Genomic DNA, 18,340 nt, shown 5'->3' on the forward strand with positions numbered 1-18,340 from the left:
ACTTAAGTCAAGGTGATTTATTTTGATATGTAAACACTATATAAGATTCTCTGGAAAATGTAAAATCATCCTGCTGTCCTAATATGTTACACTATCACCATTTGAAAAAATAAAAGGTTTGGATCATATACGAAAAAAGATCTCTTCATTACATGTAAAACATTTTGCCATTATCTATAGTAAAGGAGATGAAAGGAGAACTTGAAGAAGAGGGAGGATTCTGAAAGTGTTTTAGTTGGTGTCTACCCATCCCAACCCCCAGAGATAAAAAGACAAAGGTGAGGATGCTGAAATGCCAGGAGTATGTGGCTGGTTCCTTCAATAACCCACTCAGTCCATACAGACGACCCATTTGACATATTCAAACCACGCTTTGAGACACTGATGGTCACTATTTGGTTAGTTCCTCCAAAGCAAGGCCATGGCAGTTGTTAAAACGATGTGGAGGTTACTAATCAACTGGGCTGTCCCTTGAGAATTTATCCCTTGGGAGCAGTGGTGGCAGCACCATTAGTTTTGATGAGTAATCCTGTGAACGTACATGATCCTGGGTGCAAGTCCACAGATACTGGGGCATGGCCTGCACACTATTAAAAATAACAAAGGTTTCAGGGCGGGAGACATCGTCAACCACACTGTCATGGCTATCTAAGGCTCCAGGACTCAATGGTGGGGGAACAATATGGAACTGATGACCCTGACAGAAGGAACCTATGAGTACATCAGCCTCAAACACGTAGATCAGCTTATCTGTGGCAGATGTTTTTTTGACCTGGCATGGTAGTTTTTTGAGGTTCTTGGTGAAGTATATGCCAGCTCCGTATTTCGGGTCTGATAAAAGAAAAAAATTAAAAGGTTATTATGATCTGAGGAATCATATTGCCTATTTGGGTACTAATATTTATTCTCTCTCTAGTCCTCCAGATAATCACCACCTCCTGGTCCCAAGTCCCCATAGCAAAGACACCCAAAGTTGTTCCCTTGAGAACAAATTATCATTGATATCATCGATATAATAATAGCTTATATTTAAATATAGCTTCCTTCCTTTCTTCTTTCCCGCCTTCCCTCCCTCATCTCCCTCTTTCTTTCTTTACATTTACTTGTGATTTAACCAAACACTGTTTCAGACTCCAGAACATCACTGAACAAGAGAAATTCAATGTGAGCTATGTGTGTAAATTCTCTAGTAGCCACATTAAAAAAGGTAAAAAGAAACAGGTGAAATTAATTGAATAATAATTTTATTTAACCTATTATATCCAAATGTTATAATTTCAACATGTAATTAATATGTAAAATTAATAAGGAAATATTTTACATTTTTTTCTTTGATAGTGGTCTTTAAAATGCAGGGTATATGTTATATTTAGAGCACATCTCAATTCAGATTCACCACATTTCAAGTGCTCAATAGCCACGTGTGACTAGTGGTTACCATATGGGACTGTTCACCTCCAGAGCTTTAAAAATGACTAAGACATGACCCCTATTCTCAAAAGTTCACAAAGGGATTTCTCCACATGTAAACAGATAAAATATAATACAATTTTATGTGGCAAGGAAATATTTTAAGATAAAAATAAAAGATTTCTTTCCTGGGAGTTTTTTCTTGCTCTTGGTTTGCCCACCCATCGAGTTCTTGCTACTTGTAACCTCAGGGCAAAAAGAAGAAAGCTTAGAACAAAGTCAATTGAATATACATATATGATACATTTATCATATATATGATATATATGTCATATATACACACACACACACACACACACACACATAATTATTTTTAATCAAAGCAGAGAATATGATCTTGAAAGTATGGCTTTCAGAGTTAGATTTTAAGAGTTTTTTTAACCAAAAGGATAAAAGCCTGAGGATTCAGAGCATGGATTTTATACCATATAACAGAGGAGAGAACAATACAAGACATTGGTTTTAAGAGCAGTTTTTTCACTTCAAGATAAACAAAACTTCTCCCTTCCACTTGATGGGAAGAGAAGAATCAGAGAGAACATAACTAGAACTCGTGGGGACTCTGAGAAAGGGTTCATTTCACTGCCCCACTCCCTCAAGAGAGCTTTGGGGTTCAAGATGGTGAAGAACAATAGAAAAATCAGAAAAACGGGGAGGACCTCCAAAGTAGAAGGGACCATTGCCTGACTCTGCTGGGTGCTGCCCCCCCTCATCCAGCCAGGCACCTGAGTACAAAGTAGTAATGGCTGGGGAAGATATCCAGAAGAGGTGAGAACTACCACATAAAACCTTACATTTCAGCTTGGAAAATGTGCACACTCAAAAATTTTCTGAGCTGTAGAAGGGGCACATACATGAACAGGAAAGAAATTCCAGTGTCAAAGGAAAAACAGAATGTCCTGTGTCAACACTACCTACGAGCAAAGGGGACTGGAAATTTAAGTATAGGAAGGTGTTAATGACCAAAGCCAAGGGTGGTTTATCTAGCAGGGGATACTGAGAGGAGAGGACAGACGGGGGCCATGAACAAGACCACCTTCTCCCCAGTGCTTATCCCATCATCAAGAGCACCCTCAGAGAGAAGAGAAGAAATACGGGCAAAACCTTGCCGGAGCTGATTTTAAACCCCCAGGGACTATGAAAACTCTGAAAACGACTGTGTTCATCGTGAACTCCCAAGATGGAGTTTTTTCACATCTGTGGACATGGGAGCATGAAAGCTAGGTGTAAAGGTCAGTTATACAGCCATAAAGAAAACAAGCCCCACACCTGAGTTTTGTGGGGCTATACATTTTTGTACTTGTTAGTTATAGGTGTTGCAACAAAGGAATGGAGGAAATGCAGGAACAGAGGGGGAAACAACGCAGTGGGCCTGCAGGAGTTGGGGAAAGTGTCAACCAGGAGATGCCATTTGAACTATGTCTTGAAGAAGGAACAGGAGTTTGCAGGGCTCAAACGGGTGAGGAGGGGAGGCACTCCACATGCAAAGGCACAGAGGCATGAGCACATACAGTGTATTTAGGAAGCTCTAAGAAGTTCATGGCTAGAGTGTCGAAGAACATAGTGAGTGATGGGATGGGGCTGGTGAAATAATGTGGGGCTAGGCCCATCATGCTCTGCTAAGTAGTTTGGGTTTTTACCTTGTAGGGAACTACAAAGGCAGATATTAAACAGGCATGCAATTTTCTAGCATGATAATTCTGGTAGAAGACAAAGGATAAGTTAGCTATAGGTAGTTTTGTGGCAAGGAATGGGCCTGGGAATCATCTAGGCTTAGGGGAATGTGAACTAAAGCAGTAGAAATAAAGAGGTGAGGCTGGGCTGAGAATTTTATTGAGAGAAAATCACTAGCAGTGTGTGACTGCCTGTATATATAAGAGAGAGAAAGGAAAGAATGGAGGATGATAAGTTTCCAGCTTAGAAGACCTGATAGATAGATGGTGATGGTGTTAGCCAGGTTAGGAAGTATTAGGGCGGCGGGGCGGGGGGAGAAAGGGGGTAGAAAAAAAGAAAAGCCTATTTCTTAGGGGAAAATATGGCCAAGAAGAGAGTTCATTTGAGGTGGCGACGGGACATCTCGGCAGAGATGTCCAAAAGACAGTTAGACATGTAGACCTGCGAGTCAAGAGAGAGGTAGGAGGTTACAGACGTTGGGTAGGCAGTTAGCAGTGTCGGCCACAGGACTGAAAAGAAGGCACTTGCTGGATTTGGAAAATAGGAGAATAGTGATGATCTTAGAGTAGTTTGAGTAGAAGATGGTGGTGTGTTTATGTGGAGGGGTAGGAGGAGTGGAGTACAGACATGCCAGTTATACTGGTTTATGAGCAAATGAAAGTTGTGAATTTTTACAACTTTGCCAATGAAAGGACCATACTGATCATCACTTTCCTGGTTACACTCAAAGACTTTTTGATAGGGATTCATTGATCAACTTTTACCCCCAAGAATTGTCCGTGTTCAATTTTTACCCTCGGTATTGCGTATGTTCTCTCTGGGGCAAAGAGAAGATGATTTCCAGCCCCTTTGCTTTCTAGACTTGGAGTTGACTCCACAGCAAAAATCATGTTATACATATTTTGAAAGGTAAAGATCAAGAGCCACACATTTAATGGACAAGGCAAAAATCAAGCTGCATTGCTATGTATCCTCCATGATTATTACTAAACTTAGCCGCCTCTGGAGAGATCTAAAGGGGACAATATAGCAACTAAGTAAGCAATATTTTTGTCCAATTGAAAAGACACATGGAAGCTACACACATAACTCTGATAGCTGAAAAGGATCTTAACATGTTATTCACTTCACCTGCCAGATATCTAATTCATTCACTAGCAGGCTACAGGAAATGAAGAGGATGGAAAAGAAAAGACCAACATTATTAAATTCAGGAAAATGTCCTTTCAATTAAGGGATGAGGATGGCTTGATAATGATTTTCTTGAGATAAGCAAAAAGAAAAAGAGAAGAAAAAAGAAAAGAAGGAAGGAAGAAAGGAAAGAAGGAAGGAAGGAAGGAAGGAAGGAAGAAAAGAAGGAAGGAAGGAAGGAAGGAAGGAAGGAAGGAAGGAAGGAAGGAAGGAAGGAAGGAAGGAAAAAAGGAAGAAAGGAAGAAAGAGAAAGAAAAGCTCCATGGTACTGTACTGCAGACAGGACACATAAACATAGAAAGGAGAAAACCAGTGAGTTGTACATCTTACTGCCAATACTTTCATCAACATAAAACCCATTAGCAACAAAATATATGAAGGAATAAGACGACCCTCTCCAAATGACTTGACCACAAAATCCCAGTAGCAAATGATCCCCTTACCACAGCAACAAATGCTGTTGGTGGTGAATCATCTGCTGATGTCTGCTCACCATTTCCCACACACAGTAGCCCCAATTATGAGGGGCTGACACCTACCGCAGGGTGCTGAATATGTTCTTTGAAAGCCAACTCTGCATACCACTTCGCAGAATTGCTGTGGGACTTGCTGAAACAATGTGTGGCTCAAAAGTTTCCTTTGTGTTCTCCCTTCCATCATTTTCTTCTTTCTTTGGAAGGCAGCCAGGAGGAGCACATTATCTATCTTCTCCACCTATAATCCAAGGAAATGAAAAACTGAAAAAGAGACTGGAGAACTACTACTTAAATTGCCTGATAACGCCGCTTCAGAAATAAAGGCACTTACAAGTCAGACAATTAAGTTCGTGAACTCATCCTAGAAAAAATGCTACACACCTCGTTGCTGAATATCACTAGGTCACCTTTGAAGTCCTCCCCTTGGGAAGCTATGCACCGATGCCAGCGCCTAGTACACCCTTCAAAGTAATTTTGAACTCTTTTTCTGGAATGTCCATCAGAGTTGTCATCGTATTACCCTTGATGTCCTGAATGTCATCAAAATGTCTTCCTTTCAATATTTCCTTTATCTTCAGGTAAAGAAAGAAGTCATTGGGGGTCAGATCAGGTGAGTAGGGAGGGTGTTCCAGTACAGTTATTTGTTTACTGGCTAAAAACTCCCTCACAGACAGTGCTGTGTGAGCTGGTGCATTGTCGTGATGCAAGAGCCATGAATTGTTGGCGAAAAGTTCAGGTCGTCTAACTTTTTCACGCAGCCTTTTCAGCACTTCCAAATAGTAAATTTGGTTAACTGTTTTTTTCAGTTGGTACAAATTCATAATGAATAATCCCTCTGATATCAAAAAAGGTTAGCATCGTCGGTGCAGCAAGTTCGCGAACTTAATTGTCACACCTTGTATGTGCATACTACTTTGCATGCAATTTGCTTTTCATGTAAAGTTGCATAAGAGTCTCTCCTAGCTCCAACCCTCTCCTAGTTTGACTTCTATCTCTTCAAAATTCCCTTCCTTGATAAATTCATTTGATAAAACTTCACTGAGCAACCACTATGTATGGGCACCAGTAACGAAATTGTCCACAATGTAGACACTGTCTTCACTCTTTTAAAGCTCATAGTTTAGTGAGAGATAAAAATGGGTAAAGAATGATAATGCAATGTGATAAATGCTATTCCATTTCTTTTTCTTTGCTTCAAGATGGACAGATAGCTTTTTCCTGGGTCTCTATGCTTCTGTACATCCTGACATTATTTCTACCTCCTGATTCCAACTATACCATCATACCTGCCCATCCCTGCCCTCCTCTCAGGCTTATTCCTGGGATTCCTGCTCAATGAGCAGCTAGCTTAGAGTCATCAGCAGGTGAGTTTTTCTTTCGGCTACAGAATTAAGTGGATTAATAGCAAGACAAGTAAAATCTTTCCCTTAATTATGTATACCTTTATAACCTGCAAACCACAATTTTCGAATTGTTTCTTTCGATCCTGCATTTCTTGAGTTAAGAGTGGTAAATATTTCAGAAACTTATTTTCTTTCATTTCATCTTGCTTTTTTGGTTGCAGATCAGTCCATTCTCCTAAAAAATGAGTAACACAAAACTTTTTCTCAGTGCTCCGTGAGAGGGAAAATGTTTGTAAAGAATTTTTTTTATTTATTTATTGGGGTGACAATTGTTAATGAAATTACATAATTTCAGGTGTACAATTCTGTATTACATCATCTATAAATCCCATTGTGTGTTCACCACCCAGAGTCAGATCTCCTTCCATCACCATATATTTGATCCCCCTTACCCTCATCTCCCTCCCCCCACCCACCTTACCCTCTGGTAACCAGTAAACTATTGTCTGTGTCTATGAGTTTTTCTGATTTGTTTGTCTTGTTCTTTTGTTGTTTTTGGTGTATATACCACATATCAGTGAAATCATAGGGTTCTCTGCTTTTTCTGTCTGACTTATTTCGCTTAGCATTATACTCTCAAGATCCATCCATGTTGTCACAAATGTTCCTATATCATCTTTCCTTAACGCCAAATAGTATTCCATTGTGTATATATACCAAACTTCTTTATCCATTCATCTATCGAAAGACATTTTGGTTGTTTCCATGTCTTGGCCACCGTAAACAAAGCTGCAATGAACATTGGAGCACACGTGTCTTTATGTATAAATGATTTCAAATTCTTTGGGTAGATACCCAGGAGAGGGATTGCTGGGTCATATGGTAATTCTATTTGTAATTTTTTGAGGAACCTCCACACTGCCTTCCATAGCGGCTGCACCAGTCTGCATTCCCACCAACAGTGTATGAGGGTTCCTTTTTCTCCACAGCCTCTCCAACACTTGTTGCTATTTGTCTTGTTGATGATAGCCATTCTCACTGGGGTGAGGTGATATCTCATTGTGGGTAAAGAAATTTAATAGAACAAATTATAGAACTATGGAGGAATAAATTAGCCAGTTTAAACAGTATGCCTCATATGTTTAGGACATGCAAGGAGAGTTACAATACTGTGAGAAGTCATAGGAGGGACAAAACTCCATAGCAAAGGACCTCCAAAGCCAGGAAATTTCAAAGGAAGACATTATAAATTAAATCTGGAGAGAAAGGCTCACATTTATGAAGTATAGTATGAAGTCTGGTTGACTTGAATTCAGCAAACATTTATTGAGCGCCAAGTCCATGCCAGGCACTGGGTGAGCCCTGGAGACTCAAAGGTCCACAGACTCCTGCTATATTAGACGTGCTCGCCATGAAGGATTAAAAGAGCAACATAAGAGAAAGGAGATGCCTAACTTCTATTATTCAAATTTTATTGTTCTGATGGATAGTTAATGTTCCCTGCAGTAATAGCTCATTTCAAAATTATCCATTTTGTTGTTGAAGATCTTAATCTGATTAAGAAAGGGTGAGTCTGTATGAACCTCTGAAATGTTGTTGTGGAATATGCTTAGTCCTCAGCTACTAAAAATGCCACCTTGCTGCAGAACAAAGGACTTACATGACTAACTTGCCAGTAGCTGGAAGGATGGGTCAACCTTACAGATACAGTGAATTTAAAGTAATGCCACCAGCTTGATGGCACAAGGAGATCAATGTTTCTTTGTCTCTTGTTCTCTTGAGACGAATCAGTGTCAGTTTATATACCCACAGACATTTTTCCAGATTATGAAATCATAATCTTGGGTCAAATTCTTGTGTATTATTTTTGTCTATGATTTTAGACACTGGGTTTTCTGTGGATTGTAGCTACAACATTTACTTCCACTCACTTTGACCAATTCTGCCTAAATTATTTCTGCAAGCACCTGGTGAAAATAAGGTGTCCTTTGAAATTCTGCATCTGAATTTCTGTACTAAATCCATTCTCCACATGATAAGCAGCGATCTTTCTAAAATACAAGTCTGACCTTATCTTTGCTTAAAATCCTTTAAGGCTCCCCACTTGTTTCAAGAAAAACTCTGAATTCTTTCATATGATTTATAAAGTCTTGCATAATCTAGGTCTTGCTATGATCTGATTTCTTGAGTTTCTTTCTTTGCCTTACTAACTTCTACTTATTCTTTAGGTCTCCATGTGTGACACCTGCTCTGCGAAGCTTTCCCCTGTCCTCCCAAGTCTGGGTTAGCTGCTTCTCTCGGGTCCTACCAGAAATGGGTCACCCCCTCTCTTCTTTCATAACTCACCCTGTTAACTTCTCAGCACTCTCAATTAGATTTTGAGTGAAAACAATGTCCATCTTATCACTGTACCCCCAGCACCAAACACATAGCTTGGTACACATTGTGGATTCAATATACATTAATTAAATACATGAATGAAATAAGCCTCTGTCTCCTAAGGTGGTTTTCAATCAAGGGCTACATTTAAAAGATGTCTCCAGAACCAAATTCCCAGTTGTTCTGATGGATTTTGCCTCACCGAATGGGTAATACTTAAGCATACTTAACAGTACCAATGAATAATTTCCTTTGGTGAGAGGGCTCAAAGTAAATAATTTTAGGGTTCCTAAGGCTGCCAGCCAACAAATAAATGCAATAAAACTCCATTTAAAAAATTAATTAAGCAAGTGGAATGTGTCTACATGTGAATGCTCCATCTGCAGAATTAAAGATGTACCTTTTTTCCCCATAACCTGGGAGTGGGTAACCCTAAGCTGTCAATGTAATTGCCTCTTATGCAACCCATGTCATCATTCGTAAATCCAATTGTGTGTGTGTGTGTGTGTGTGTGTGTATGTGTGTGTGTGTGTGTGTGTGTGATCGTTTACTAATAATTTACCCTGCTGGTAGAAAGAGAGCCCAAAAAAAGGTTATAAAAGTTTATAACTTAACACAAAACGAGCATGGTTTGCTCTTTTGCTCTCTTCCATTCTCTCTCTTACCCACATACATACATGCATGACCACACCCAAAAGGACAGCTGGGAGAGCTGACTTTCCAATTTAATAGAAAGTTACTCACCTGACAAGCTCCAAAGGGCTTGCTCCTTTTTTCTTGCCATTTCCTCTTGAACCTTACACAGCATATGTTCAATGGTCATAACCACCTCCATGAGGTCAGTCTGGGTTCCTTTAATTTCTAAAATTGCCTTTCCTGGATTAATAATCTCGGAGATCTGGACCCTTGTGGTTTTCTGCAGCTGAGACAAACTGTCATGTTCCTTTTTCCCAAGGTAGAGGATATGATTATTCTCAATGCTGTGCTGGTCCCGGAGAGAGAGTATCGTTTGGATCCACTCTTGGGCCTTATTCATCCTTTCCAGGTTGGAGCCCATCAGATTGATGGCAGGAGCATGAGCTTCGAGCATATTGTCTCGTTTCTCCTCTCTGCTCCCCTGGGGGACTGAAGAGACTATAATAAGCAACCACAGAAGACAGGTGGGTTTCAAACCAGAGCACAGAACTAAACACCAAGGCCATGTTTGCCCCAAGATATTGAGGGGAAAAAAGTAAGCTGAGCACTTACTATGTTCCAGGCATTGTTTTAAGTGCTTTACATATATCATTTTATTCAATCCTCACAACCCCACGAGATCGGTATTATTAGTAGCCTCATCTTACACATGAGGACACTAATGCAGAGAGTTACTAAGTAACTTGCCCATGGTTATAGAACTAGCAAGTGGTGGCCAGGGAGCTAGTAGGTGTGGCCAGGCTGGCTCCAGCTCTCACACAATTCTGCCTCCCAATGAGTGATCCCAGGACAACAGTGGTCATTAGCATCTGTTACCCTAATAAAGTAGTTAGGTGGTCCCAGGAGCGATGCAAAAGTACCAGGACAGACCTAGAAGTCAGAGGGGGAGGATGGCCTTCCACAGAGTAAAAATGAAAACCAGTGTCTTATACAACACTAAGAAGTGACAGGGGTGGCGGCTGGGAGGTGGAGGGTAGTTTCTTTTGGCGTACTTTTATTTTTTTCACCCTTCTGCTGCCTGGGCACTTACATCACTTTTTAGGAGAAAATAAAAACAACACATTGTGATACTTCATTCCTCCATCATTATCAGGAAAGAAGAATTGTTCTTCTAGGTAACTAAATTGTTCAGATCACTAAAGGATACTCTTCTTACAGCAAAACGTTTAACTATTAGTTAAATATTTCTAATGGAAACACACCCCATTACCTTCCTAAATAGTTCTACTTTTCTTGATAATCTGAGATCATCATCATCAATCATTATTTATGTCAATTATTATCCTGTGCTATAATTCCTTTACAGATGTCCTCAAGAACTACCTACGGTACTAAAGTAAATGCACACGCCTGGCCCCATTATTCAGATTAATGACATAGAGACATTTGTGTGTTCCTTTTCCATATTATCTTCACCTCAAACTCCTCCTATCTGGCTTCTTTAGACTCATTGTGGCTTCCCAAACATGCACTGCATTTGTTTGCTTCTGTGGGTTTTCTTCACCTTAGGTGGCCCACCCCACCAACTCTGGCCATTGAAAATCTTGCGATCCTCAACGCCGGGCTTAGAACCATCTCATTCATGATGCCATTCTTGATCCTTTGCAGTCAGAAGGAATCTCTCCCTCCTCTGGGCCACTTGGGGAGTTTGTCCATCTTCTGTTCATTCTTTATCCCCTGGCATTTGTTTAATGCTTTACAATTTACAAAACATTTTTACTCACAAAATCTCTAATTCCTCTTCCAATAGTCTGTCATTATCTTAATTTTACAGATAAATATAAACAGGCTCATAAGAGGCACAGTCACAGACTAGAGCTCTTAAAGTTCCCCCTACTTCATTTCTAGCACTGCTGGACCATTAAACATTCATAAATGAGCTTTTCTATTTAAGGGTATAAACAAATCATTTGACCCTAATGGGAAATAGCCTAACAGTTTCTATTGCTCATTGAATATTTAGTGTTCTTAACATCTATAAAATACTGTAGATTAAAAGACTATTCCAGAAATACACATTTCTAGTTGTCAGGAGGCAATTCTATCTCAGTCCACTCAAACTTCACTAAAGGAATAGAGTTATAAGACAAAGTTAATACTTCTCCAGCCCCCAACAACCAGGATTGTTTTAGTTCAGTGATCCCCAAACTTGGTTCAGTACAAAAATTGACTGGGGGCTTTGAAAAATACACATGCTTGGCCCAGACCCAGAGTTCCTAAATCATAATCTATAGAGTTGGAGCCTACACATACTTTTGTTTGTTTTTTAAAGTTTCCATCATGATTCCAATAATTACTCAGGTTTGGGAAGCATTTGATTAATCCATGTATTATTGTCTGGTCTTCCTTGGATGTGTTTTCTATAATTATTCAAGAGTTACCCCATTTAGATGTTTGCTCATTCAGAGCAGAAAAAGCACTGGGTTAGTCAGCTTGTGAAGGGCAGAACTTTTCCTTAGGGAAAAAAGCTATAGACAACATTTATGAATGAACTATCCACTGTGGATTACCCAATGCAACTTAGCCTCTCTCTGTTCGTGTCATAAAACTAGACTGAGCAAGAACATGGTCAGGTATAGAGCAGGTTGGTATCCAAGCACGAGCACAGTGAAATATATTTGGCTTATTTATTCTTCTTCTCCCTTCCATTAATATAGATGATCAAGAATAGGATGAGGGGCAGCTGGTTAGTTCAGTTGATTAGAATGTAATGCTTTTAACAACAAGGTTGCCGGTTCGATCCCCACATGGGCCACTGTGAGCTGCGCCCTCCACAACTAGATTGCAACAACTACTTGACATGGAGCTGATGGGTCCTGGAAAAACACACTTAAATAAGTAAAAGTTACAAAAAAAACATAGGATGAGCCTATGGTGGGAGACACGGGTTCTAGGCCTATGAATGTCTTACTCACCACTGTAATTTTTGAAACTCTGCTGCTTGGACTTATTCTTCTCCATTTCAGCAATGAAAACCTACAAGATTCAAAACAGAGCAGCAGAGCATAAGTGGGGCTTTTAGCCATTGTCATCAAAATCCCTCTCTACCTGCACACACCACTCTGTCAGTCCCCATTTCCTCTGCCACAAATCTAAAGCAGCCTTTAGGAAAGTCTTGGGGAACAGCAAGTGCAGCACCACAATCTATTAGGACGTGTAGGGGAAACAACTGTAGGAAAAAATGGGAAAACCAAAATATGGTATAAAAAATCAGAATGTATATTTCAAGGCAAAATATTATCATTCATTCATTCAAGTGATATTAATGCCCTACTGATTGCACGTTAGGCATTGAACTAAAGGTTTGGATATGTCACTGAAGAAGACAAATATACAGGCAGATACTCTTTTAATTAATAAAACATGAATTCATTTTTAAAAGTCATACACACAATGCTTTCTCTGTAGACTGAATAAATGATCAATTCCTGTAAAGTGCTGAATATTATATCTGGCATAGTAAATAAACACTCAGTACGTTAGCTATTGTTGTAATTATTATGTAATTACCATGACAGTCTATGGACAAAGATCTGTGTATATTGCCATGCAGATCCTTTAACATAAGAGTCTTTTTGAAAAAAACTCTCCTCATCTCTCCTCAGGTTTAGAACCACCATATCCAGTGTCTTCCTTTTTAAAAGTTGATACAATTGGCAGTTATGACTTCATTGAAAAGATGGTAGATGAGGTAAAAACTAGATTTGAACTTTGATGGTGAAGTTTCTTAATCTGTAGGACATTTTCTTCATAAATTGTATTTGCAGCTGCTATTTCCAGAGCCAAAAGCCCTCAATCTTACCATATCTTGTACCTGGAGAGGCCATAACAGGGAATTTCCCTCACTCCCAATCCAAGAACTTGGAAATAAAACAGATGAAATAATATTATCTGCTGATAAATGAACTAAGAATAGCTGCCATATGCAAAATGGACAAAAATCAGCTCTCTCTCAAAGTCACTTTATATGTCAAGATGAGTCCCAGGGTTAGAAATCAATTAGCCAAGGCTTTTTAATTGAATGTGAAAGAAAGCTGTAATCTAATCGTTATCAATAACTTAGAAGAATGTGTGGATAACAAGCAGATGGTCTGTAAAGATTTTGGAAAAGTGGATCCATATGGCGAGAATTTGGCAGTTTTTCCAGCTCTGTCCAAGAAAGACCAACACCCAACGTGACAGATGTTAGTAATGTGTTCTTAGAGAGGTGTTCCTTATTCTGAGATACAATATCTGGCACAAGGTAGATATGCAATAAATATTTGTTGAATAACCAAATGAATGACTATCCATCACCATTTACAGATACTCAGCTCCAACCCAGACCCTTCTCACCATGAAATACTGGTGAACACAAGTATTTCAGGCAGCTAGAGAGTTGTTTACTCACTGTCCTTCATGAATTGGAAAATTTATGAGTGTGTGAATATAAGTATCACTTTATTGTGAGTTCAGTGTAGGCTGGTGTTGCTGAGTCAGGTCAACTCTGGATATCTGACAACTCCATTTTCTGAAATGTAGGGACCTTGCCAAAGCAACGCCCCATGAAGAAATGTGTAAGTTGCCTTCTGATCTTTCTGAACATACACCCTTCACTGGAAGACTTATTTTGGAAACAAGGATGTGTTTATCAGAAGGCCAGAGGGTATACATGAATGCACACACATCATATGTCCACAAATATATAATATAGTGTTAATATTGGAAAGAGCCTGCAGGAATGAATGGTCAATGTTCAGGGTATAATGTAAGATAGTCCTCTTCTTTGAGTTACAGAACTGAAAGATGTGTCATCTCTCAAGTCACTTTTTTTTTTGTTTTGTTTTTCTTTAGTGGTTCAGAACACAAAGCTTTGGGAACAGATAGACCCACGTTGGAATTTTGGTTTGGCCATTTGACTAGCTGTGTGTATATTAACCTCTGGGTTAATATGTTTTCCCATTTGTAAAATGGAGATGACAACCGTGGCTTCATCACAGGATTGGGGGGAGAATGAAATGAGACAGCTTTTAGCACAGTACCTGGCTGACGCAATACTTGGTAGCTATTTTTATTATTAGACCCCAGGGGAGCGCTCAGACTGTGGTTGATCTTTCTATTTTTGTTGAACTGTCATGTACATTTTTGTTTGTAGGTTGGAAAGAATGAACCTCCTGTTCTAGATGTGATGAATTCCTCTTACAGGGATATGGTGCTTCATGAACAGTCCAAAGATGTACTCAGGGCACCTATCTGAACCCAATGACAATCCTCTGCCTGAGGGAAACTGGTGAACTTCATTCCCAGGACAGAATGATTCATTTTGTCAGGAGGGTGAGCTCTTTGCTGGGAAGGTGAGCTCTTACCACCAGCTTTCAGGTCAGCTGTGGATGAGACACAGTAGTGGACTGAAGCCGAGAGCCCGTTGTGAACATCTCTTCCCAACTCCATCTTCAATGGATACTTCATTCGATACTTTGAAGTCAGTAATGGAAATCAGCAAACACTACAAACCTCCTTTTGTCTAGTCAAGCAGCAAAAGGAATAAAACCTTTACATTTTCTTTCCAGGAAAGAGCAAGCTAGAACCAATATAAGTTTGTTTTCTTGTAGGGAAGAGATAAAATGGCAACCACCTACACGGAGACAGGCTGGGAGGTGGGAAAATGAGCAATCAGAAGAAGCAAGGCCCTGTACACCCCAAATCCAGGCATGTGCCTGGGAAGTAGCACTAGTACTTCGATGTTGCTGTTGGCAGAATCAGAAACCTGTATCTTCAAAACCTATTTTAAGGTGCTCCATCTTATCTCATTTCTGTTTTATTCTTCCTTAACATCATTAAAGTCCTTTTTGAAAATGCCAGCTAAGTTAGAATAAAGCAAAGAGATGGTGCTTTAAAGGGAGAACAGCACAGCAATATATACTAATTATGCTGAATATATCAGAGATGCATTCACATGTGAGAAACTTAGCTTGACATGTCCTTCATTTGTGTTAGACCAAAGCTGATTTCTCTCGGGGGTCCCCTATAGACGAGTTCAGAAAGAACAGACTGAATTTGAGAGCAGTACTGGGGACATGGCAAAAGTAGCCAGATAGACCCTTGCTATTAAAGAATTTATAATCTAATTGGGGGAAAAATATAACAAACAATTCACTTAATTTACTATTCAATTCAGCACCTAGGGCATTATACTCATTATAGCTAATATAACAGCTAACCTTCCCGGAGGACTCACTGTATGCCAGATACTGTTCTAAGTGTTTTACACGTATTAAGCTCCATAAAATGGTACTTATTATCCCCATTTTAAAGCTGAGGAAACCAGGGCACAAATAAGTAACTTGCCTACGAAAGTTGACTGATTGAAGAGAAGAAGACAAAGAATTTGTTTTAAATATGTTGGATTTAAGACGACAGTCAGATATCCAAGTGGAAATGAGAGAGGGTTTGGGGGGGTGTCTCTGAAGTTGGGCCATTAGATAGGACTCTACAGAATTTATGGCAGAAGTTTAAGAATAGTTGTGTTCTTAGAGGAAGAAAGAAGAGAGAGAAGCAGAGGACCTCACTGAAAGTAGGAGGTTGCTGACCTTTAAGAACCGGAGGGAAGAATAAGTGCCAACAAAGGAAAAGAGAGAAGCTAAGTAGAGGGGAAACATGGCTTCTATAATGGCATTCTTTACTAGGTCAGATGTGGGCAATTTATAAAAGTTAAATTTCACCGGATTAGAACATCACCACGCTGTACAGCACTTAGCCCCATGTCTTCTTCCATGGGAGATACTAAACAGATGTTGAATGAATGAATGAATAAATGAATTATAGGATATTTCCAAGACATTAACTTACCTTATATACCTCCTGTTGTATAGGAAAGATCACAAACTTTACAGTTAATTGTTTTTTCAAATGGTGTGTGGCAAACATCAAAACTTCCTGAAACATAATCTCCGCTGCTTTATCCTTCAGTCTGTAAATGTTTCCAGTCCCAAGGGCAGGAAAAGAAATGGAAGTTAAATTTAGCTCAAGGCATTTTCCCAAACACTCCTTCATTGCATTTTTTAATATCTGTAGGAAAAACACAAATTTAAGATGAGACTTCAAGTCAAAAATATCACTTACCCCCTGATCCTGCCCATATTTTACAGCACAAATCTCCGCTTTCCTTCAGGGCCATGTCCATACTAGGAAAGGCCCCACTCCCTAGGGAACCCATTGCAGTTATAAGGTTAGATGATGAACAGTGAAAGGGCTGAGCCACTGAAGTAACTGAGTGGTCCTTTTTTGTGCTATTCAGGACCTTTGGCACCATGATTTCACCCAGTTTATGTAGCGTTGCTCCTCTCCCCAGATCAGAGAGCCAACCATCAATTTATCCCCACTCATCTGCCACTTTCAGGTCAACATAAAGAGCTCTTGGTAGGTTTAATAAGGGAGATAGAGGTTAAAGTAAGTAAGCAGCATTTATTCAATGTCATAAGGTCTGCCATGTAATTTGCCTAGAGAAGTGCTAGTATATTTGGCAGATTAAACTTTCCATCAATGTTTCAACAGCCAAACTGAATACTAATACAGGAAGGTTGTCTGTGGAAGGGCCTTGGAAAATTGAATAGTAGAGATAATTGGAGGACCAATTTGGTATTAGAGGACCCTCTAACCAAGAGAGGACTAGAAATGGTGACAAAATATAGATAGACAAAGGCAGGTGGGAAGACACCACAGGTAATAGATTTGACTGGAATGGTACTAGAAGGGGAATCCCAAGTCCTCCTGGAATTTAACAGATAGAGGGCAATATGAAGAGGCTGAATCCCAGGCCCACTTAGGGAAAGGCCTACAGGGTCATGGTGTGGTGAGGTGAACAGGTGTGCAGACTGAAGGAGCACTGGGTTTCTGTGTCTATTTGCAGTATGCCCATTTAAAATGTAGATATGGGTTAGGTAATATTTTAAAATAAACTTAAGATAACTATGACAACAACACTTATTCAGAATTTCAGGTATTCACAAGAGTGGTAGAAAATGGGGACTATACCACTTGACAAGATTTTATGAATTTAAGGGCATGATGGAAATTCAACAAACACTACATAGACTATGGAGCTACATAAAAATAAATGTATTTTAACCTTACCAAATCTGTTCTAATACATTCTGAATGCCATAACACATGGAATACATGTTGACAGGACAATTTATATCCTTTTGTAACCAGTACCAACTGGGAATCCCGAGATATCCGAGGCACGTTTTTGATAAATTCCTGTTTTATCTCATCTCCTGCTTGTTGTAGAATTGATTTTGACACAGGACCAGCTTCAAAACTATTAAGTGGATTTATAGAATTAACAATTGCGTCTGTCTGAAAAGGGAAAAAAATGGACAAGATTCACTGTTAAATTATTTTCTGTTAAATGACCAATTTAAATCTTTATTTCCCTGAAGAGCTTTGAAAAATATTTTTGAAGATCCTAAATCCACAAAAATATCATTTAATAATGAATAAAAACTATTTCCAAAGACTGATCATTTGATCAGCCTGATTACCCTATTCAGTAATTAAAGTGTGGGGATGACACAATTTTTATTGCAAACATCTCTCAGTCCCTTGCTGGCTTATACCCCCCATATTCCCAGATTCTGAGCGTTCCCTGTGATTTTAAGATTTATCAATAAATGGTTTCAGTCCCTGACCCACTGTCATCACTTTTGCTATTTTTGTTTGAATTTTCTTAAACAGAAAAGAAATAAAATTTCTCAGAAAATTTCAATCTCCTAATTTTTTTTCTCTTTTTAAACAGCATTTTTTTTTAAAGATTTTATTGGGAAAGGGGAACAGGACTTTATTGGGGAACAGTGTGTATTTCCAGGCCTTTTTTCCAAGTCAAGTTGTTGTCCTTTCAATCTTAGTTGTGGAGGGTGCCGTTCAGCTTCAAGTTGTTGTCCTTTCAGTCTTAGTTGTGGAGGGCGCAGCTCAGCTCCAGGTCCAGTTGCCGTTTTTCTAGTTGCAGGGGGCACTGGCAACCTTGTGGTTGAGAGGATGCGCTCCAACCAACTGGGCCATCTGGGAGCTCAGCGGCAGCTCAACTCAAGGTGCTGCGTTTGAGGAATTGAACTGGCAACCTTATGGTTG

At 39.4% G+C, this 18,340-nt stretch overlaps 1 protein-coding gene across 3 annotated transcripts in view; it reads right to left on the bottom strand.

The window, feature by feature from the left end:
* The window catches only part of PARP9 (poly(ADP-ribose) polymerase family member 9), a 27,512-nt gene continuing 9,172 nt past the window's right edge, over positions 1-18,340 (bottom strand). For all 3 annotated transcript variants that reach the window (XM_081071449.1, XM_081071447.1, XM_081071448.1), the window contains exons 5-11: positions 17,342-17,569; positions 16,058-16,276; positions 12,145-12,205; positions 9,278-9,658; positions 6,253-6,389; positions 4,875-5,049; positions 1-831 (exon numbers count right to left, since the gene is read on the bottom strand). In XM_081071449.1, coding sequence (XP_080927575.1) covers positions 452-831; positions 4,875-5,049; positions 6,253-6,389; positions 9,278-9,658; positions 12,145-12,205; positions 16,058-16,276; positions 17,342-17,569 — 1,581 coding nt within the window. In that variant the 3' untranslated portion in view covers positions 1-451. The remainder of the gene's footprint in view (positions 832-4,874; positions 5,050-6,252; positions 6,390-9,277; positions 9,659-12,144; positions 12,206-16,057; positions 16,277-17,341; positions 17,570-18,340) is intronic.

The sequence above is a fragment of the Rhinolophus hipposideros genome (assembly GCF_964194185.1).
Source record: "Rhinolophus hipposideros genome assembly, chromosome: 2".
In the NCBI taxonomy this organism is placed as follows: domain Eukaryota; kingdom Metazoa; phylum Chordata; class Mammalia; order Chiroptera; family Rhinolophidae; genus Rhinolophus; species Rhinolophus hipposideros.